Genomic DNA, 22,106 nt, shown 5'->3' on the forward strand with positions numbered 1-22,106 from the left:
CATGTGAGGTCCCTTCTGACCCCTATAATGTACTTTTTATTGCTTATTCTTCATCTTCAAAATGAGCGTCCTTAACCTTCCCCAGTGTAGATTCATATAGGCCACAGTAAGCCCCATCTTTGTAGGGGGTTAATATAGAATATTCCATCGATTTAGAACAATAAAACAAAATAATGCAGATATAACAGCTGCTACTTTCCATAATATTGAAATAATTTGCAGCTTATTTTCAAAACACTATATCCACCAATTTTGGTGTTTTTTCATCAAAAATGATTTCTTATGGGTACCTTCATGTGTGTGTAAAATGTTACTGTTCTCAGATGTTTTTATTCATCGATTTTAGATGTGTATGAAAATGAGTTTGTTTTACAAAATGCTGTATATCAATTATATATCCTGTATATTTGACTGAAATGTGGTTGTCTCACCTAGCTATCTTAAGATGAATGCACTTACTGTAAGTCGCTCTGGAGCATCTGCTAAATCACTAAAATGCCAAACGTAAGTGTTTTACATAGATCTCATATTACTGTGTTGAATTACTTTAAACAATATATATATAATATTAATGTCAAATGTATAATTTGTAAATGTCTTTATTAAAAATGTAGTTATTTGTTACATTTGACTGTAAAACCTAGCAGTACCACTTATTTCTCTGAGTGAGGCAGATATATAGCATTTATCAAAAAACAATCTCTGAAATGAAACCGTCAAGTGATAGATTTTTAACAAATACATGTCTGTCATTGAACAACCCCATGCCATAGTTAGATAGTGAACAAAACACAGCGATCGCTTAGAATTTCATTCAACAATAAAAGCTAATTGAACATTTCTGGAATGAAACTCTTCATATGTCATCAAGGGCTTGAAATCATCCTCAACAGTAGCCTAGGTAGAGGGGAGAGTAAACAGTACAGTTTTATGGGCATCCTACTTGATGTTTAGTGGAGTACAGTAAAGGGAAAGGCAAAGCAGTGGTTAGGGTCAGAGAGGAGGCAAATCGTCAGATACAATCTTAGAAATAAAGTGCTGGAACCTAAAAGGGTTCTTTGGCTGTCCCCATAGGAGAACCCTTTGAAGAATCCTTTTTGGTTCTGGGTAGAATACGTTTGGATTCCATATAAAACTCTTTCCACAGAGTGTTCTACATGGAACCCAAAAGGGTTTTACCTGGAACCAAAAAGGGTTCTGTGGGGACAGCTGAAGAACTCTTTTGTCTAAGAGTGTACCATGCCCACTGGAGGGCAATGTCTAAGAGTGTACCATGCCCACTGGAGGGCAATGTCTAAGAGTGTACCATGCCCACTGGAGGGCAATGTCTAAGCAGGGACATGGAGCTGGGTTGGTGGCTGACAAGGAGATGAGGACAGAGCAGTACCTGGGTTTCGCTGGGCTGCCTGTGGGTTTACTGTTTACCAGATGGCTTCACTGTTGACCAATGAGTCAGACAGTTACCTGTACCTACTTGAGAGCTGTCACCATGTATCAGGAAACTATTGTGTGTGTGTGTTAGAGGTACATACATTTAGGTAACCAAGCATACCACATGAACGCAAATGGTAGGTATGACTTGAAGACGGCCTTGTATGCAATTTCCGTAGGCTACTTCATTCTAATGGAAAACAATTATAAAAGCGATAATTATCAAGTGGATGCACATCGATGATTGTGTCCTTCGCCAAACTGGTACGATTTGGACTGACATTTATCTAAATGAATTATTTTTCTGCACACCCCACGATATGAAGTACATATTTAACCTCCAAGAAAACATTCTCCCATGTCAGTTATCAAAGCCCTGTTATCGCCCGTTTTCTTATGGACACTATGGAGCTCTTTTATAATCATATTCAGACACCTGTAATAAAAGCAACATTTCCCTATGAATCATGTGTCCCTCAAACTAATTCAATAATTGCTAATATTAAATGTATTTAAAATCTCACACTTGCTATTCTAACGCATTAAATGGACACTGTCAGTGGCATCATCCTTTTTGATCAAAAGTATGAGTTCACTTCAAAGTTCAACAAACATAAAATTCATATTTGCTGACCTTTCCCTCAAATTCACAAAATTGTCACGTAACAGGATTGAGACTAGGGTAACGGTTGAAGAGACATTGAAGAGGCTTCCATATAAATTGGTGTAACGTAGACGCAGGAAGCAAGTGCAGTTATTGAGTTTAATGAGGAAGAATGATACAAAACAAGAAAAGCGTCTAAACATGGAAACATAAACAATATTGCCTGGTGGGTGATGAACCCAACACCGCTACTCTGGACTGTACCCCTCCCAGTCCACCAGGTACTGGAGCCGACCCCCACGACATCTGGAGTTCAGGAGGAACCTGACGGCATAGGCGGGACTACCCTCGATGTCCAGGGGAGGCGGTGGGGGACGGCATCAGCCAGGGGACTAGGAACCACCGGCCTGAGGGAAATGGGAAAAGAGGGTGAGATCCGTATCCGGTAGTCATTGGGAAGCTGTAATTGGTAAGTTACCTCATTGATCCTCTGGAGGACTTTGAATGTCTCCATAAACCTGGGGCTCAGCTCCCGGTAGGGTAGGTGGAGCGGGAGGTTCCTGGTGGGAAGCCAGACGCGATCATTAGAATGAAAAACGGGTGCCTCACTGCGGTGGTGGTCCGCCTGCTCCTTCTGGAGCTGGACGGCGCGTTTGAGCCTCACATGGGCAGCGTCCCAAACCTCCCCTGCACGCCGGAACCACTCATCCACCGCAGGGGTTTTGGTCTGGCTCGGGGTACCCCAGGATGCACTGGAAGGGAGACAACCCGGTGGAGGAGTGATGAAGTGAGTTCTGGGCGTACTCTGCCCAGGGAATAAACCGGGCCCACTCCCTCTGCCGGTCCTGACAGGGACTCCTCAGGAATCTCCCCGGCTCCTGGTTGGTCCTCTTCACCTGCCCATTGGACTGAGGCTGGTACCCGGATGTGAGACTAACTGTTGCCCCCAGCTCCTCCATGAAGGCTCTTCATACATGTGACTTGAATTGGGGACCACGGTCGGAGACAATATCCTCCGGAAGGCCATAGTGTCAGAAAACCTGCTGAAACAGTGCCTCAGTGACCTGGAGAGCCGTAGGGAGACCATAGAGAGGGATAAAATGGCAGGATTGGGGGAATCTGTCTACAACAACCATAACAGTGGTGAAACCATCAGACGGGAAGATCAGTGACAAAATCTATCAACAGATGGGTCCAAGGCCGCTGAGGCACGGGGAGGGGAAGAAGTTTCCCTGCTTGTGCGTTCCGGGGAGACTTGGTTTGGGCGCATACGGAGCACTGAGACCTCTGTAGCCAATACACGACGAAGACCCCCTTCCTTCTTGGCTACAAAGAAACCAGCCGACGCATGGGAGGTAGATGAGTGGATGAAACCCTGTTGAAGAGCTTCCTGGATGTACTCCTCCATAGCCTTGGTTTCAGCCACTGACACGCGGTAGATCTGGCTGCGCAGAGGTGCAGAGTCTGTTAGCAGGTCAATGGCACAGTCCCAGGGGCGATGAGGAGGGAGACAGATGCCGCGAGTCTTTGAGAAAACCTCCCGGAGATCCTGGTAACCCTCCGGGATGTCGGCCTGGAGGGCAACCAAAGGACTCTCAATTGACGTGGAACCACAAGGTAAGGGAAAGCAGATCTCCGGGAGCACTGGATAACCGACCACTGGGATCTGGCACAGTCACACACACATCACAGCACCACTAGAGCTGTGGAAACATGAGGGACAGCCAGCTAGTGAAATCGGTACTAAGAAAGGCTTAGTGGAGAGTGAAGATGGAATACTTACACTTGCCCCAGGAGACGGATGATCACTGGACCGTCCCTCTGCTCTAGTGAATCCCTGGTTAGAACGTAGTGGACACCGTTGAAGCTGGTTGTCTCAAACGGTGTTGCTCAGCCGCGGGGAGACATGTGGCCCCTATCTCCATGGGTTGAGGCTCTGACTCAGATCGGTCAACGAAGGAGGGTGAGAGGCGATGGGAGTGCCGACACTCCCGAAGGAGGTTATCCAGACGGATGGCCAACGCGATGAATGAGTGTGTCCAATGAGAGGGGGTCGTCTCGGCACGCCAGTCCATCTGGACCTCCTCACGCAATCCTCTTCTGAATAAGTTGCGGAGTGCCGGCTCATTCCTTCCGCTGGATGCTGCCACTGTAAGAAAGGTGAATGCGTACTCTGCAGCGGTCTGGTCCTTCCTCTGTAGTTGGAGTAGGCGTTCACCCCCCTTTCTGCCCTCTGTTGGATTATCGAAGACTCCTCTGAACATGAACCTCCCATAGGAACCCAGCTCCTCCTCTCCTCTCTCCCAGACGGCCATAGCCCATTCTAATGCCCCCCCGGTCAACAAGGAAATAACCGTGGCAAGCTTGGACCTCTCGTGGTGGGGGTTCCCGTTTGATGAGCAAAATCGAGGGAGCACTGGAGGAGGAAGCCATGGCAATTGGATGGATTCCCGTCATATTTGTCTGGAAGGTACAAACGGGCATCGCTGACCTGGGCAGACTGCTGAATGGGCTGGGATGCTAGGTCGACTCATGGTAGAGGATCCTCCGCTCGTTGTGGGTGATGCCCTTGCGGAATATTTAGACATTGACGAACACGGAGGACCTCATTCATCTTCGTCCGCAGTTGCGCCTGCTGATTATGGTGTTGGCGAAGTAGGTCTCCCTGTTCGCCGACCATCTGGAAGATGTCTCGGTTGGCTGCTTGCTTCCATTCTGTGAGGCAATATTCTGTAAAGTAGACGCAGGGAGTCAGGAAGCAAGTGCATTTAGTGAGTTTAACAACAAAGAACATTGACCGATACAAAACAAGAAAACCGTCTAAACATGGAAACATAAACAATATTACCTGGTGGGTGATAACAACGGAGTGCTATATTAAGGAGAAGTAATCAGGGAGGTGGTAAAGTCCAGGTGGGCCTAATGAGGCGTAGGTGTGCGTAATGAAGGTTGTCAGGTGTGCGTAAGGATGGGTTGCCAGGACCGGTGGTTAGTAGACCGGCAACTTCGAGCGCCGGAGAGGGGGAGGAGGAGTGGACGTGACAATTGGTTTTGTTTACTCAAATTCACTCCAAGATTTTCAATACACATTGTATTTCATAGATCAATCAATCAATCAAGTTTATTTTATATAGCCCTTCGTACATCAGCTAATATCTCGAAGTGCTGTACAGACACCCAGCCTATAACTCCAAACAGCAAGCAATGCAGGTGTAGAAGCACAGTGGCTAGGAAAAACTCCCTAGAAAGGCCAAAACCTAGGAAGAAACCTAGAGAGGAACCAGGCTATGAGGGGTGGCCAGTCCTCTTCTGGCTGTGCCGGGTGGAGATTATAACAGAACTATGCCAAGATGTTCAAAATGTTCACGTATGGTCCTAGGGCTCAGGTCCTCCGAGAGAGAGAAAGAAAGAGAGAAGGAGAGAATAGAGAAGCCAAGATTTTCAAAATGTCATAAATGACAAGCATGGTCAAATAATAATCAGGAATAAATTCAGTTGGCTTTTCATAGCCGATCATTAAGAGTTGAAAACAGCAGGCTGGGACAGGTAGGGGTTCCATAACCGCAGGCAGAACAGTTGAAACTGGAATAGCAGCAAGGCCAGGCGGACTGGGGACAGCAAGGAGTCATCATGCCCGATAGCCTGACGTATGGTCCTAGGGCTCCGGTCCTCCGAGAGAGAGAAAGAAAGAGAGAAGGAGAGCATTAGAGAGAGCCAAGATTTTCAAAATGTTCATAAATGACAAGCATTGGTCAAATAATAAATCAGGAATAAAGTCAGTTGGCTTTTTCATAGCCAACTGACTATAACCATGTCAGTAGATATAGTAGATATAAGCCAGTAAATTAACCATGTAATAAGACAATAGATATCAAGTTGAATTTGAAGATTTATTAACCCAACTGCAGTAAAAAATTGAAAAAATAACAAGCAGACATCAATAACATTGAAGAAACCTGGGCCCTGTAGAAACACCACAGGCTGAGTTCCCACTGTGTACACTTCCTATTGCAGCCTGAGGTTTTGTTGTGTGTTGTGTGTGTGTGTGTGTGGTGTGTGTGTGTGTGTGTGTGTGTGTGTGTGTGTGTGTGTGTGTGTGTGTGTGTGTGTGTGTGTTGTGTGTGTGTGTGTGTGTGTGTGTGGGTGTGTGTGTGTGGTGTGTGTGTGTGTGTTGTGTGTGGGCAACATGGAGCAGGTGTGTGCGCCTCAACCTGTTATTGAAAAAACATATATGTTATGGCTTTTCAACCTCTGCCATATAGTGGATTCAGAGCTATCTATCTAATAGAACTCATGGGGTTTTCTTTAATGGAAGCTTCTCTAATGTCAAACATGTACAATGCATTAGGAAGTATTCAGACCCCTTGACTATTTCCACATTTTGTTACATTACAGCGTATTCTAAAAGTGATTCAATAGTTTTTTCCCCTCATCAATCTACACACAACATCCTATAATGACAACATGTCAATGTTCTCAATTAGGAAGATGGTGTTGTTCAGAATGACATGTTCATAACTGTTGATGTTCACAGGACTCTCCAAATCTTATGTTGAACGAGCACCACGCATGAAGGAAGGGGAGGAAAACAGACAGCTTCTCTCTACCACACCTTCACCAAGTCATCCAATGTTTGCTACATTAACAATTGTTTCTTCTAAAATAAATACAGAATTCATTTTGTTTCTACTGTAATTTAGCAGGTCAATAATGTATTGTTTTGGAATGTTTATTAAATATATATTCCGACACATGTTGCCTTTTTAAATGTTTGCTAAAATTATGTATTGTTACTTTGTAGATTCTGAAACGGTCTCATTAGTTTTGTGCTAGACTATGATCTGTAAATGTCTACTACCCTTTAAAACTAGTTGTTGAGTGAAATTACCAGTCAGTATCTGGTGTGACCACCATTTGCCTCATGCAGCGCGGCACATCTCCTTCGCATAGAGTTGATCAGACTGTTGATTGTGGCCTGTGGAATGTTGTCCCCACTCCTCTTCAATGGCTGTGTGAAGTTTCTGGATATTGGTGGGAACTGGAACACGCTGTCGTACACGTCAATCCAGAGCATCCCAAACATGCGCCATGGGTGTTTGGTGAGTATGCAGGCCATGGAAGAACTGGGACATTTTCAGCTTCCAGGAATTGTGTACAGATCCTTGTGACATGAGGCTGTGCATTACCATGCTGAAATGGCATGACAATGGGCCTCAGGATCTCATCACGGTATCTCTAAGCATTCAAATTTCCATCAATAAAATGCATTTGTGTTCGTTGTCCGTAGCTTATGCCTACCCATACCATAACCCCACCGCCACCATGGGGCACTCTGTTCACAACACTGACATCAGCAAACCGCTCGGTCACACAAAGCCATACACGTGGTCTGCGGTTGTGAGGCCGGTTGGATATACTGCGAAATTCTCTAACATTACGTTGGAGGCGGCTTATAGTAGAGAAATTAACATTAAATTATCTGGCAATAGTTCTGTTGGACATTCCTGCATTCAGCATGCCAATTGAAAATCAAATGTATTGGTTACATACACATATTTAGCCGATGTTATTGCGGTTGTAGCGAAATGCTTGTGTTCCTAGCTCCAACAGTGCAGTAGTATCTAACAATTCACAACAAAACACACAAATCTAAAAGTAAAATAATGGAATTAAGAAATCTATACATATTAGGACGAGCAATGTCAGAGTGGTATTGACTCAAATACAGTGGAATAGAATACAGTATATACATATGAAATGAGTAAAGCAGTATGTAAACATTATTAAAAATGACTAGTGTTCCATTATTAAAGTGACCAGTGATTCCATGTCTATGTATATGGGGAAAGGGAAAGGGGGATATCTAGTTAGTTGTACAACTGAATGCATTCAACCCAACCCCTCTGAATCAGAGAAGTGAGGGGGGCTGCCTTAATCGACATCCACGTCATCTGCGCCCGGGGAAGAGTGGGTTAACTGCCTTGCTCAGGGGCTGAACTACAGCTTTTTACCTTGTCAGCTCAGGGCAGCAGCCTCTAAGGTGCAGGGTTGAGCAACCGGGTGGTAGCCGGCTAGTGATGGCTTTGAGATAGAAGCTGTTTTTCAGTCTCTCGGTCCCAGCTTTGATGCACCTGTACTGACCTCACCTTCTGGATGGTAGCAGGGTGAATAAGCCGTGGCTTGGGTGGTTGATGTTTTTGATGATCTTTTTGGCCTTCCTGTGACATCGGGTGCTGTAGGTGTCCAGGAGGGCAGGCAGTGTGCCACCGGTGATGCGTTGGGCAGACCAGTTGCAATACCAGGCGGTGATACAGCCCGACAGGATGCTCTCAATTGTGCACCTGTAAAAGTTTGTGAAGGTCTTAGGGTCCAAGCCAAATTTCTTCAGCCCCCTGAGGTTGAAGAGGCGCTGTTGCGCCTTCTTCACCACACTGTCTGTGCGGGTGGACCATTTCAGTTTGTCAGTGATGTGTACGCTGAGGAACTTGAAGCTTTTCACCTTCTCCACTACGGTCCCCTTCGATGTGGACAGGGGCGTGCTCTCTTTGCTGTTTCCTGAAATACACGATTAGCTTCCTCAACGTTTTGTTGACATTGAGGGAGAGGTTACTTTCCTGGAACCACTCCTCCAGGGCCCTCACCTCCTCCCTGTAGGCTGTCTCTTCATTGTTGGTAGTCAAGCCTGCTACTGTTCTGTCGTCTGCAAACTTGATTGAGTTGGAGGTGTGCGTGGCCATGCAGTCATGGGTGAACAGGGAGTACAGGAAGGAGCTGAACATGCACCCTTGTGGGCCCCCTGTGTTGAGAATCAGTGAAGTGGAGGTGTTGTTTCCTACCTTCACCACTTGGGGGCGGCCTGTCAGGATCTATTGGGGCGGTATGCAAATTGTGGTGGGTCTAGAGTGTCAGGTAAGGTAGAGGTGATATGATCCTTAACTAGCCACAATGTCAGAAGTGAGTGCTACGGGGCGATAGTCATTTAGTTACCTTTGCTTTCTGGGGTAAAGGAACAATGGTGGACATCTTGAAGCATGTGGGGACAACAGACTGGGATTGGGAGAGATTGAATATGTGCATAGTAAACACTCCAGCCAGCTGGTCTGTGCATGCTCTGAGGATGCAGCTAGGGATGTCGTCTGGGCCGGAACGTGGCTGGCACTATCTTGTACTGCACGTTCCCTCAAAAATGAGACATCTGTGGCATTGTGTTGTGTGACAAAACTGCACATTTTAGAGTGGCCTTTTATTGTCCCCAGCACAAGGTGCACCTATGTAACGATTATGCTGTTTAATCAGCTTCTTGATATTCCACACCTGTCAGGTGGCAAAGGAGAAATGCTCACTAATAGGGATGTAAACAAATGTGTGTGCAAAATTTGAGATACATAAGCTTTTTGTGGATCTTTTATTTCAGTTACATTTACATTTTACATTACATTTTAGTCATTTAGCAGACGCTCTTATCCAGAGCGACATACAGTAGAGTGCATACATTTTATTTAAAAAAATTACATACTGAGACAAGGATATCCCTACCGGCCAAACCCTCCCTACCGGCCAAACCCTCCCTAACCCGGACGACGCTATGCCAATTGTGCGTCGCCCCACGGATCTCCCGGTTGCGGCCGGCTGCGACAGAGCCTGGGCGCGAACCCAGCCCAGCCTGGGCGTGAACCCAGAGACTCTGGTGGCGCAGCAAGCACTGCGATGCAGTGCTCTAGACCACTGCGCCACCCGGGAGACTATGGACATGGGACCACCACTTCATGGACATGGGACCACCACTTTACATATAACATTTATATTTGTATTCAGTGTAGATAAAATGTAGTGGAAATTCAGTACTGAGAGAGACTTGGTCTTGGTCATTTCTTCAAACAATCATCTTTATTTAATATTGATTAATTATTGCAATAATGAGACCGTCAACCCACCAGTCTTGACTGACTGACCTTTACAGACGATGCACCGTTTTTATATAGCTGATACCAAGATTGCTTAGTCAGTCACTTCTAACCTTCCCATAAGCCACCTTGGTTATCTACACAGGATGGTCTTTTACTTAGTTTCCCAGATGCCATGAATATGAGACAATGAGGCATTGTTCTTAACTCTTCCAGGCTCTCTCTATCTCGAGTCACACACCACCACATCTTGTCTATAGAATGCCAGCTTTTAGGTTTTTATCACCAACACAAATCAATTGTCAGCTTCAAGCTATCTCTAGTAGAACCCATGTCCTCAACACCCAGACTAGCTGCAGGGTGCTAGAGTGGAGACCATAAAACACAGCATTAGCAGGACAGAAATATCTTACTGTTCGTTAAGTAAATAATTGTTACATAGCCAACAAATAAGGTGAATACATCATTTTTCCCTCACAAGATACATACAGTATGTTATGTAGTGGATGGGGCTTGCAAGCTGTTTCCAAAACATTGGACCAACTTGAGCGATAGCAAAGCCAACCAAATACACATCTTAGCAAACAATCACTTTGTAAACTAATGTTAGCTTCAACTAACATTACAAGTACATAGACCTTCTCTATAAAACAAAGCTATATCCAGTCTATGATATTAGCCAGAAGGCTCTGATGCTAGCTAGCTGCAGTCAAGTCTATGGAAGAGGCATCAGCTTTGTAGTGGTTATACTATGTTGAAACACTTGTCTTCAAATGTTCTTACATTTTTCTCACAACTGCATTGCTGTAGCTTTTCAATTATGAGAATGTAATTTGTAATTTAACGAATTTGATACATATTTAAGAGATCTCCTCCATGTTGGCAATGCCTGACAACGCACTGGAATCCGCTCCCGGGTAAAGAGAGCTTGGAATGTTCGGGCATGCAATGTGCATTGAGGGCATTGGTTGGTGTAACGGGGTAGTCTGAGGTATGCAAAAATATTTGGTGATTTTAATAAATAATCATGCAGTTAAAACATTCAACTGTAATAGTTATAGGCTACAGAGGACATGACAAATGCTTGGTGTCAGTTGAAAACAAACAATTTTCTGACATTAAAATTGAAATGAATGTAATGTTTACAGGGTACATTTAAATTTATATTATATTGGATTTTGGTGACCCAATACTTAAAATATACTTAAAAAGGTCAGAGGGACTCAAATCGTACCAGTTTCATGGAATTACCCGATTAGTATAATATGAGATAAATTAGGCTCATTGAGACTCCTGCCTGCTCCAGCGTGAATGGTGCTGATGCTGCGCCCACGCTCAAGTGTCTACTGCGCAGTCGCCGATGCAACGGACGCAGTAAGATAAAATATATGGGAAAATGGCCCTCGATAATGTACTTTTCGCGCAATGCATCCTCTATTTTTTGGCGTTTGTGTTTGGCTTTATTTCCGTAGTGCCTCTCTCCGAAAACACGGAGGATTTTCATGGAAAATGCTTGCTTTTCACGCGTGGTATGTGGCAGAATGAGAACATCACAGTCTCAAAGCAGCGCTTCATCGTTGAGGAGTGGGGACCGGAGTCTTCCTGCAGTTTCATCACTTTTGTCGGGATAGCATCTCTCGTCCTCTCCGCAGTGCAGGCATGGAGACTGCTGTTCTTTCTTTGCAAAGGTCACGACGAGTGAGTGTCCTAATAATATGTGGCTGTTCTGCATTACTTTGCATGTTTTCTTCGTGTGTATTTTATCTTAATTATTTTTAAAGAGAGATAAAGAGATGGGGTGTGTTTCAAGCAGCCCATCCACTCCCACCCCCGAATGATCAGTGATGCTGCTTGACTAAATACAGCAAAAACAAAACCCGCTAGCCATTCATTTAATATATTTTTCGGAGTCTTTTCTACAGATCTAGGCCCCATAGAATTAAAAAAACGTTTTTGCTATGGCACAATTTGCCCATCACCCTGCGTAGCTCCATAATCAATATGTTTAATCAGCCCGAGGGAAGAAATGCCATTTTCTGCCTTTTCAACAGATTTGCAATCATATAAACTGCATTTATGGATTAGGCTACTCTATCTGAAAGAGATGTGTCTGCAATCTTTATAATAACATGTTTTACTACTGTACAATGCAGACGATTTCATACCTCAGACTACCCCGGTCTGACATTAGGTGACAGAATGAAACAGTGACAGACCATCCACTTAAAAAAACATGAAGGCCTATCTAAAACTAAGAATTAATGAATTCTTGTGATACAGCTACACCACCAATCTCTTTATATTGGTCATAGCATCCATTAAAATGCAATATAGCCACAATAAAACTAAAACCCACCACTCAAGCATTTGACAAGATGGTTGGAATAAGAAAAGAAAAAAACACCACAATCTCCACTGACATCTTCAATTCAAATCCAATTCAACACTAAGGAAATGTGACAAGGATGGTATTAAAGAAATCACATTATACACCTTCCTAATGAGTTGCACCCCCTTTTGCCCTCAGAACAGCCTCAATTCGTCAGGGCATGGACTCTACAAGGTGTCAAAAGCGTTGCACAGGGATGCTGGCCCATGTTGACTCCAATGCTTCCCACAGTTGTGTCAAGTTGTATGGATGTCCTTTGGGTAGTGGGTAATTCTTGATACACACGGGAAATTGTTGAGCGTGAAAAACACAGCAGCATTGCAATTCTTGACACACTCAAACTGGTGAGCCTGGCACCTACTGCCATACCCTGTTCAAAGGCACTTAAATATTTTGTCTTGCCCATTCACCCTCTGAATGGCACACATACACAATCCATGTCTCAATTGTCTCAAGGCTCTTAAGGATCCGCCACTTTTTTTCAATTTTCACCTAAAATGACATACGAAAATCTAACTGCCAGTAGCTCAGGCCATGAAGCAAGGATATGCATATTCTTGGTACCATTTGAAAGGAAACACTTTGAAGTTTGTGGAAATGTGAAAGGAATGTAGGAGAATATAAAACAATAGATCTGGTAGAAGATAATACAAAGAAATAAACAACCTTTCTCTTGTATTTTTTTGTACCATCATCTTTGAAATGCAAGAGAAAGAACAGAATGTATTATTCCAGCCCAGGTGCAATTTGGACTTTGGCCACTAGATGGCAGCGGTGCATGTGCAAAGTTTTAGACTGGTCCAATGAACCATTGCATTCCTGTTCAAAATTTGGTATCAAGACTGCCCAAATGTGCCTAATTTGTTTATTAATAACTTTTCATGTTCAAAATTGTCATGGTCAATCTAATGTTTTGTATACTCAGTGTATATTCTCTCTCTCTGAGTGTAGTTCCCTGTTCAATGCCTTCCTGAATCTGGTGATCAGCTCCCTGGTGGTGTTCACAGTGTTCCTCTCCAGCACCATCGTCAGTGTGGGCTTCAACTTGTGGTGTGACGCCATCACAGAGGGAGGGAGCATGTCCAGCAGGTGAGACTCAAAACACCCTGTCTATACCTCACACTGTCTTACATGTCTCCCAAGCTCTTCAATTGTCTGTGGCAAGATTTAGAAATACTATTGAGTTACAACCATATACCTATGATCATGTGACTAGTCGTGTCCCCTAATCTCAGTGACCAAAGTAACAGTATGAGCAGTTCTTCTCCTAAGATCACACCTTACTCTTTACTTGTATTTCAGCTGTGAGGACCTGCAGGACACTGATCTGGAGTTGGGCCTTGACAACTCCTCGTTCTATGACCAGTTTGCCATTGCTCAGGTAAGGGTCAGACGAATGTGTAGACTCATACACTGTGTTGATAATTGAGACTGTACCAGAGTCTTCTGTCCAAATTTGACCCAGCTCTGGTTGAACCCTGTGGCTATATTATATATGTTAAACATGTCTCCTACCTGCAGTTTGGTCTGTGGGCAGCGTGGCTGACGTGGATGGGTATCACGGTCATGGCCTTCCTCAAGGTCTACCACAACTACCGCCAGGAGGACCTTCTGGACAGTCTGATCCACGAGAAGGAGCTGCTGCTGGGACGCTCGTCCCGCCGGGGATCTGATGCCAATCAGATGAAGAGTGGCATGGTCTAACACCCAGAGGACACGTGCACATCACTGAAACATATCCTCTTATCCTACCCTTACTGCCATCATAGATAGGCCAGCCCCTGACAACCTATATACCATCAACTGAAATTCCATTAACTGTGATTAGAGTGCATTGTTATGTCTTGCTTACATATACTCCTCCTCAGATATATGCTGTCTGATTTACCAGTTGAAAACGCTGCTGTTGACAGCAAAGCGTAGGGTAAAGAGTTTCCAGCTGTATTCCACTTGCTATATTTATATTTGTTAATGAGTTACTGCTGACATGTCTTCCCCTTCAAGGCACTCACTGGAGCGTAAATTGGCTCAGAGAATCAAGGCCATTTAATGAGGATAGAAATGGAACATAGAGACTTCTTTTTTAAATGACTTCCTATTTAGCTGCACTTAGATGATGACTCAACACAGGGTGGTTAAAGGATGGTGAAAATGGATCTTTTTTATTTTATTTTATTTTTTACTGTGTGCATGTAACGTTAGACAGTGTGAGCAGGATGTAGTTGTTGATGTTGGGCAATATATTTTTTGTAACAATCCAATACATTCAGATTGTGCAGGCTTTCAGTAATGTGTGACTTCCTTGCCTACATACAGCAACAGAGTATGATGTGTGATTTTGCGGTGTATTATATAGTATCTACAATTACCAAACAGTATTTTGTAAAAATGAAAACTGTACTATGTAAGAGACATGTATGGTCAATGAACTTAAGTTGACTGGGACAGAACTCAGGAGGAAATGCCTGAGAGTCACATAGCTAGATAAATCAGTCTACCTGATCATCCTGATAATCATAAAAGTTCAGGCTGGTCATGAGGCACAGGGTCCGATATTCCTCAAGCCCCAAAAAAACATTGACAGTGAGTTTACAAATTATAAGTAACATAGATGGGATAACTCACTATCCAAGGCCAGTTCTGTGCTGTTGTGTGTGAGGAAATGTAGTCCGCAGTGTGGAAAGATGGATAATCACCTTATCTCACACACACACACACACACACACACACACACACACACACACACACACACACACACACACACACACACACACACACACACACACACACACACACACACACACACACACACACACACACCCTCACTACTCACCACCCTCACAGATTTTGGTATGCAATGACAGTTTTATTTCAAATAATTCAAATAAATAACGAAATATAGAAACTACAAAATCCTTCTAAAAGGCACTTCTTTCAAAGTGACCACAGGCATATTGTCAGCAGTGAAATGCAGCTACTAACCAAAATGTGCAGAAACAGGCCATGTTGACTTGCTGGGTATTTGTATTGCTAATGACAATAGTTCCGTTTGATGGTGCAAAGGGAACCTTCAGTCTCAGTAGCTCCTCCATTCAGACATTGGTTGCATCATATTGCTCAGATTTTTCCAACACCGACTCTTTCTTATAGTTGTGTTCCCTGAAACCTGTTATACTGTTTAAAGAATATGTATTAGTGGAAACAACGTCTTGTGTTTTATTGCTCGGATCAAGAGGTGAGGATTTTTGTCCACATTGTCCTTTAAAGCTCGACCTGTTTATAGAAGAGACTTTCATTTCTATATTTGAATGGTTCCAATTACTGAAGGTCCCACAGTGATGATTCAATTAGTGTCATAATGTTGCTGCATCTTACCACAGACCATACCGTACAATTCATGTAGATTCCTTTCTTTACTTTGCCTCATTAACATTTGCTCTAATTTAAGGTACTTTTCAATTCCCAAATAATCCTTAACTTTAAAAGCATTTGACATCAAGATTCAAATCTGAATATTGGCACAATCAAAAAATAGAAATGTAACAAAAGCCCTTACAAAATGTACTCTAAAGAAAATAAAAGTATTTGATATTTGAGTAGATGCAGATATGCAGTATGGAAGAATAAATACAATTTAGAGGATAGAGGATATTATTTGAGGCATTTTTGCATTTACCAAGAGGTACACTGTCAAAATCATAAGCACGCATTGAATTTGAGTACATTCCCAGGAAAGTGAGTATTCATATTATTGTGGTGAAGGTTTTATCATCTTTGTCCAACTTGGAACCCAAAATTGATCTGACCTAAAAATAGTCTGACTACAGCAGGGTTTTCCAAACTCGGTCCTCGGGATCCCACTGGGTGCACATTTTGGTTGTTGCCCTAGCACTACACAGCTGATTCAAATAATCAACTAATCATCAAGCTTTGATTATTTGAATCAGCTGTGTAGTGCTAGGGCAACAAAACAAAACGTGCACCCCTTGGGGTCCCGAGGACCGAGGTAGGAAACACCGGACTGCAGTATTTATGCTGTAAAAGAAAGATGGCTTTGTCAATTTGCTAGTTTAACCTGGCACTGTGAAGTGAAGCAGTCCTGTGCCTGTGTCAGCAATCCTTTTCAGAAGGTGGTCACATTGTGCTTGACTCAATCCATAATCCTTATTTTAGACGGTAAGGGTGTTTTGTGCCAACTCTAAGCAGTTTTTCACACTTTATACATTCAATTATGTGCAATAACAAGGCGTAATATTGTGATAGTCCTTAGTATACGGTATATACACATTCATATCTGTAGTTAGCTTTTAAGTGCACAAATGACATAGCATTGTAATTCAATAAATATAATTAATTTGGCATTCCATGAAACATTCACTCACAATAGATTGTGCCAAGAAAGGAACATGTAAATTATTGTAGCAATTAAGTGAGCATACCAGTGAGCATCGACATTGCTGATGTGCAAAATGTCTTATCAACAAAACGAACATGGTAGCATACCCACCACCTAGGTACATACAGTATACAGGCATGGAGGCTAAATATCTCTGGGATTACACATTTCTCCATATATGGGTGTGAGCATAGCAGTAGGGGTGCACATCTCAACACCATAGATAGATAGTCAGTGTGTATGACTGAGGTGCTCGTGGACCAGGCTAGGTAGGGCACCTCAAGGGACATGTAATGAAGAGAGTGAATGCAGTCCTCCACGTCTCCCCCTCTGGTGGGTCCCAGTCACTGCATGGTTAGCCAGATCCAGCAGCCCCACAGCAGCTGTTTTATGTGTATCAGGTAGACAGCAAGCGAGGCCTCCAGCTCCTCACAGACACGCTGTGGGCGCCGGCGGTCCGTGCAGAACATGGCCACGCCCAGCAGTGACATCAGCAGGAACAGGCAGGTGAACAGAGCCAGGTGGGGGCTGGGCGGTGACGTGTCATAGGCTGTGAACCAAAAGAGACCAACAACAAACTGTTGAATTATTTATGATTTGTAAAGGCTCATCCAGTCTGCATGTTCAGGAGTGAGGGGCATGTCGTTTTCCTGATGCCAAAATCACTTTTCTCCACCCCATTGTAGCTAAAGGCCTGATTTTCAGTCTCTTTATTAACAGTATAAAAAGTGCCATACACCAGATACTGGACTGGAATATGCAATATCAAAAGTGGGTACAATTGAGGGAGGAATACCCATGCATCACAGTACAATATTAAAATGTCTATGATTGCAAATTCTCATATTAAGCACCACTCAACAGTCTTCCTTACACAGATTTAGTATAACAATTCAGTAATGACCAGTCAATGAGGGTGACACTTGCTCCATGTTCTTAGTGTGCTATTATTTGGGACCACTGTCAGACAGACTTACCAACTAAACGGTCATAGTATGGAATGTCTGCGAAACCGATAGACAAGAAGCAAGTAAATAAATAAATAAAAGGCTACCTTATTTGCATGCATAATTAATCATGAAGTGTAAATAGCTTGCTCGTGTTTGTTCTTTTTGTAAATTCAGCGTTACATGAAATACTACAGTATCCACAAGGGACAGTGTTTTACAATCTAATCACAGGATTTTACTGTATCTTGATCATTTTCTTTTACAGCTAAGCCATAACAACGCAGATCCCTGTGTAAGGTTCAGTAGTAGTGGCCCATAGAGAATTAGGAGAACAGTAGATTTAGCAGTATAACTCACCAATGTATTACTAAGCATTGTTTAATACGTTTTGATATAGTGAGTGTTTAATTCTCTTAAACCCAGTGGTATAGAGCTGAGTCAGTCCAATAACAAATGTGTTTCTTGTTTCTGCAGACCAAGGCCTTCCAGTGCAGTAGAGAGGAGTGAGAGTGACTGGGTAGAGGTGAGAATGCACCAGAGGGCAACGCCATCTCTCCTCGGCTCGTTACATGCACTGAAGGGGCTCAAACTTTGAACGTTTGGAAAGATCTAGTCCTCATGGCCTCCATATGTTTGGTATTTGATCTCTGATCCTGATGTCTCTCTCACCATGCACAGTGGTTTCAGGCTCCCTGAACCGGACCCGCCGCTCGCCTTTCCGTCTGTGGCTGGGCTCTGAGTCTGATCCTGAGCCAGACCTCTTCAGTATGGACATGGGGATTTTACCGTTGGTGACCTGAGGAGTGGGTGAGATATCATTAGAAGTGAGGACACAATGGACACCAGTTTTGAGGACATTTCAGTCATTGAAATAAAAGTGTCACCTTGGGTTTTGGTGTGTCCACCAGTGGGCGGGGGTCTTTCCTGTGCCGGACCTCGGAGTGTTTATCCCGGTGGGAATGGGAGTGGGAAAGACCGTTGTTGAGTGTGTCTCTGAAGGACTCGGCAGCAGCAAACCTCTTGGAAAGCGCTGACACACACTGGCCTAGGGAATCTAAGGGATTAACCATGAGTAAACATTAGTCTCTGACCACAGATGGAACCTGGATCCAAGGTACCAATAAACATGCAGACAACTACTGTGTAGATAGAGTTGAAGATGAAAGTTCAAAATACAAAAACAAACATTTCTGTGAAAAACATCAGGGTTGACTCCATCATGGCCATTTACTATATACACAGTTACAGTGCAGTGGTACTTACAACACACACATTTCCAGATCACAAAAGCCCTGCACTGGCTTTGTACTATGAAACATGTGGAATAGACTGCACAAGCAACATGTAGACCGTCCAACTATCAATACATGGGTTTATAGGAGGCGTGCAGCTCACACCCACAATGATAACTCTATGACAGCCATTTTAGGTCACAGAGGAATCACGCTTTGTGTACAAAATAAATAAAATAAAATCTAATCTTATTTGTCACATGCGCCGAATACAGTGAAACGCTTTACAAGCTCTTAACCAACAAAGAAGTTTTAAGAAAATAGGGTTAAGAAAATATTTACTAAATAAACTAAAGCAATTTTTTGTTAAAGAACACAATTAAATAACAATAATGAGGCTATATACAGGGGGTACCGGTACTGAGTCAATATGCGGGGGTACAGTTTAGTCGAGGCAATTTGTACATGTAGGTATGGGTAAAGTGACTATGCATAGATAATAAACAGTGAGTAGCAGAAGTGTAAAAACAAGGGGGAAGGAGGCGGTCAATGTAAATAGTCCGGGTGGCCATTTGATGAATTGTTCAGCGGTCTTACGGCTTGGGGGTAGAAGCTGTTAAGGAGCCTTTTGGACCTAGACTTGGTGCTCTGGTACCGCTTGCAGAAGCACGTGAATGAAATGTGTACCCTGACAGGCTTACATTGCAAGGACAAACTGTGTCCATGCTTCAGCTGTTCTCTTTACTTATTGACAATAATTTTACCAAGGATATGGCCAAGAAGGTCAACTGGCATGAATAGGAACCGCTCTCTTAGCACCCCAGGTCCTACACATAGCCTGCTCTACTGAGCACCCCTGTCTGTGAACACTGACTCAACAGCTCTTCTCAACATCTAGGGCACATTTTACCCCGTGCCTTCTTCAGCAGACCTCTCTACCCAAATAAACGGCAACTTTGGAAAACAGTAGAAAATGCCACTTCCTCTTCATGCGAGTGAAGTATGAGCACACCAATACAGTGGCCTCAAACTGTCAATTTCACAATAAGTATTTTCTGTTCAGCTCTATATAAAACCACTCTGAGTGGGTGTGTTTATTCATTTAACAATTCATTGAGCAGACATCATACAGTAGGAGGGCTAACTGGAATTATGTAAGCCACTTATAGTGCGATGTGTGCGCTGAAGCAAAGCAGTTAAGTTGTTCTTGGGCTTAACAGCTGTTTTCCGGTTTGTCATGCCACAAGAGAGTGCTTTATGTCAACCTAGTGACAAGGTCTACACCAAATCACCTCTCAGGGTCCAGTTTAACTACAAACTGTCAACTATAAACTCTCCGCTGCCTGTGCACGCCTGTCACACTGAGAAGAACATGCTGACACACTCAGCCATGATGGAACACTCACGACTATTGAGTTAATCTACTGTAAGTATTCATCCATGTTTATTTCAGCATGACACTGGCTTTTAAAGTGTTCTGTCTTTATTCAGGGGTTTTACCTGAGTATTCTGTTTTTCCAATTTCTGCGTAGACGGTGGCCAGCAGCTCCAGACTCTTGTCTGTGATGGGGTGGTCGTTGCCAAAGGCCCTCTGATGGATCTTAGTGGCTTTCCCACTGTACTCTAAAGCGAGATGAGGTCTAAAAGACGAAGGACAGGAACACAGAGATAATTAACATTTTATGGATTATTTCTCCCACTGGGCACAGACGACATTTAAATGTCTAGTTGGATTTACATTTGGTTGAGATTTAAACTAACGTAAATTCAATGTGAAATCAACAAAAAATGTCACCATGTCATTGGATTTAGGTTAAAGGAGGGTGAAAGAAAGACAAAACTTTTTGCAAATCAAATCCGTTTTCCATGTTGATTCAACGTCATCAGATTGATGTTGTTGAAATGACGTGGAAACAACATTGATGCACAAGTTTTTTACCCAGTGGGCTGTGTCAATAGAAAATCCAGACAAACAACCAACTCCAATTAAAACAACCTCCAACCCATAGAAAGCAACCTCAAACAAACATACAAATAAAATATATTTTATTTTCCATTTTGCCATGGCTCCCACCGGTTGGATTACTGTGCACCCTTCCACAGCTATACTGCTCTGGCATGGAGCTAGGTGTTCATAGCATGGCAAGCAGATTCCGGCTCTTACGTGTGCCAATAGATGTAGAGCAAGTCCTGTGTAGTGTCACAGATGTCACGATCGCTGTTCCAAAACCACGCTTTCCTTCAATTAGTAATGGCCAGGTGTCTGTTTGCACTGTTTTAGAATGTAACTTGAGGACATCCGGTCGCCAAAGTACAGCGAAGCCCTTCAACGGCCGAAGGACTTCATGCCACAGCCCTGAAAGATTCAGGAAGCACCATAACTTTCTGTCCAAGAGAGAAGACGGGGGCTGGCATTGACTTAGCACTGACTACTAAAGACAGTTATATGAGTCCATCACTTCCAGTTTTCTCTTGGTAGTCCTCATTACTCCATCAGTGTCCAAGGTTAATGTTCATCTCGTAGACCGTTCATAAACACCTACAAAAATGTCTATGACCCAGTAAAGATGAAGAGGCTGCCATCCTCCCAATTCCAAACTGCCACAAGCTCCAGTGCTCTAGTGCTGTAGTAGGATGTGAGTCTTCTAAAACCCTGTAAATAAAATATTGCACCCAAACAAGTCCATTGGATTGGGAGGCCTCTAATGGGTGGATGAATTTGGGGCATTCTGTACATTTCTTTAGGGTGAAAAGCATAGTATTAGAGATACACTAAACTAAACGTATGGTTCTAGAGACACGCTAAGCAAAAAGTACTACAGACACACTAAACTAAAATTATATTGCTACAGACACACTAAAGAAAAAGTATAGTACTAGAGACACGCTAAAATAAACGTATAATACTTGAGACACCCTAAACATTATGTATAGTACTAGAGACACGCTAAACTAAACGTATAGTACTAGAGACACGCTAAACTAAACGTATAGTACTTGAGACACTCTAAACATTATGTATAGTACTAGAGACACGCTAAACTAAACGTATAGTACTAGAGACACGCTAAACTAAACGTATAGTACTTGAGACACCCTAAACATTATGTATATGTACTAGAGACCCCTAAACTAAACATATGGTACTAGAGACACCTAACTCATTATGTATAGTACTAGAGACACCCTAAACTAAACTA

The 22,106-nt window shown here is 43.2% G+C and overlaps 2 protein-coding genes across 2 annotated transcripts in view; one reads left to right on the top strand and one right to left on the bottom strand.

Annotated features, from left to right (window-relative positions):
- Positions 1–11,269: 11,269 nt before the first annotated feature.
- LOC111968696 (transmembrane protein 179) lies at positions 11,270–15,924 on the top strand. The gene is made up of 4 exons (XM_023994492.3): positions 11,270–11,637; positions 13,280–13,417; positions 13,631–13,709; positions 13,850–15,924. The coding sequence occupies exons 1-4, from the start codon at positions 11,336–11,338 to the stop codon at positions 14,030–14,032; spliced, it is 702 nt and encodes a 233-aa protein (XP_023850260.1). The 5' UTR covers positions 11,270–11,335; the 3' UTR covers positions 14,033–15,924.
- Positions 15,531–22,106, bottom strand: part of LOC111968697 (uncharacterized) — a 19,277-nt gene continuing 12,701 nt past the window's right edge. The window contains exons 5-8 of the mRNA XM_023994493.3: positions 20,407–20,546; positions 18,559–18,728; positions 18,344–18,470; positions 15,531–17,274 (exon numbers count right to left, since the gene is read on the bottom strand). Coding sequence (XP_023850261.1) covers positions 17,069–17,274; positions 18,344–18,470; positions 18,559–18,728; positions 20,407–20,546 — 643 coding nt within the window. The 3' untranslated portion in view covers positions 15,531–17,068. The remainder of the gene's footprint in view (positions 17,275–18,343; positions 18,471–18,558; positions 18,729–20,406; positions 20,547–22,106) is intronic.

This window comes from Salvelinus sp. IW2-2015, linkage group LG9, assembly GCF_002910315.2.
Source record: "Salvelinus sp. IW2-2015 linkage group LG9, ASM291031v2, whole genome shotgun sequence".
Classification (NCBI taxonomy): domain Eukaryota; kingdom Metazoa; phylum Chordata; class Actinopteri; order Salmoniformes; family Salmonidae; genus Salvelinus; species Salvelinus sp. IW2-2015.

Excerpts from the sequence above, each read along its gene's own strand:
- LOC111968696 (XM_023994492.3), top strand. The coding sequence starts at position 11,336 with ATGGCCCTCGATAATGTACTTTTCGCGCAATGCATCCTCTATTTTTTG. Across the intron at positions 11,638-13,279 it reads CTTTGCAAAGGTCACGACGA|TTCCCTGTTCAATGCCTTCC; the intron begins GTGAGTGTCCTA and ends CTCTGAGTGTAG. Across the intron at positions 13,418-13,630 it reads GGAGGGAGCATGTCCAGCAG|CTGTGAGGACCTGCAGGACA; the intron begins GTGAGACTCAAA and ends CTTGTATTTCAG.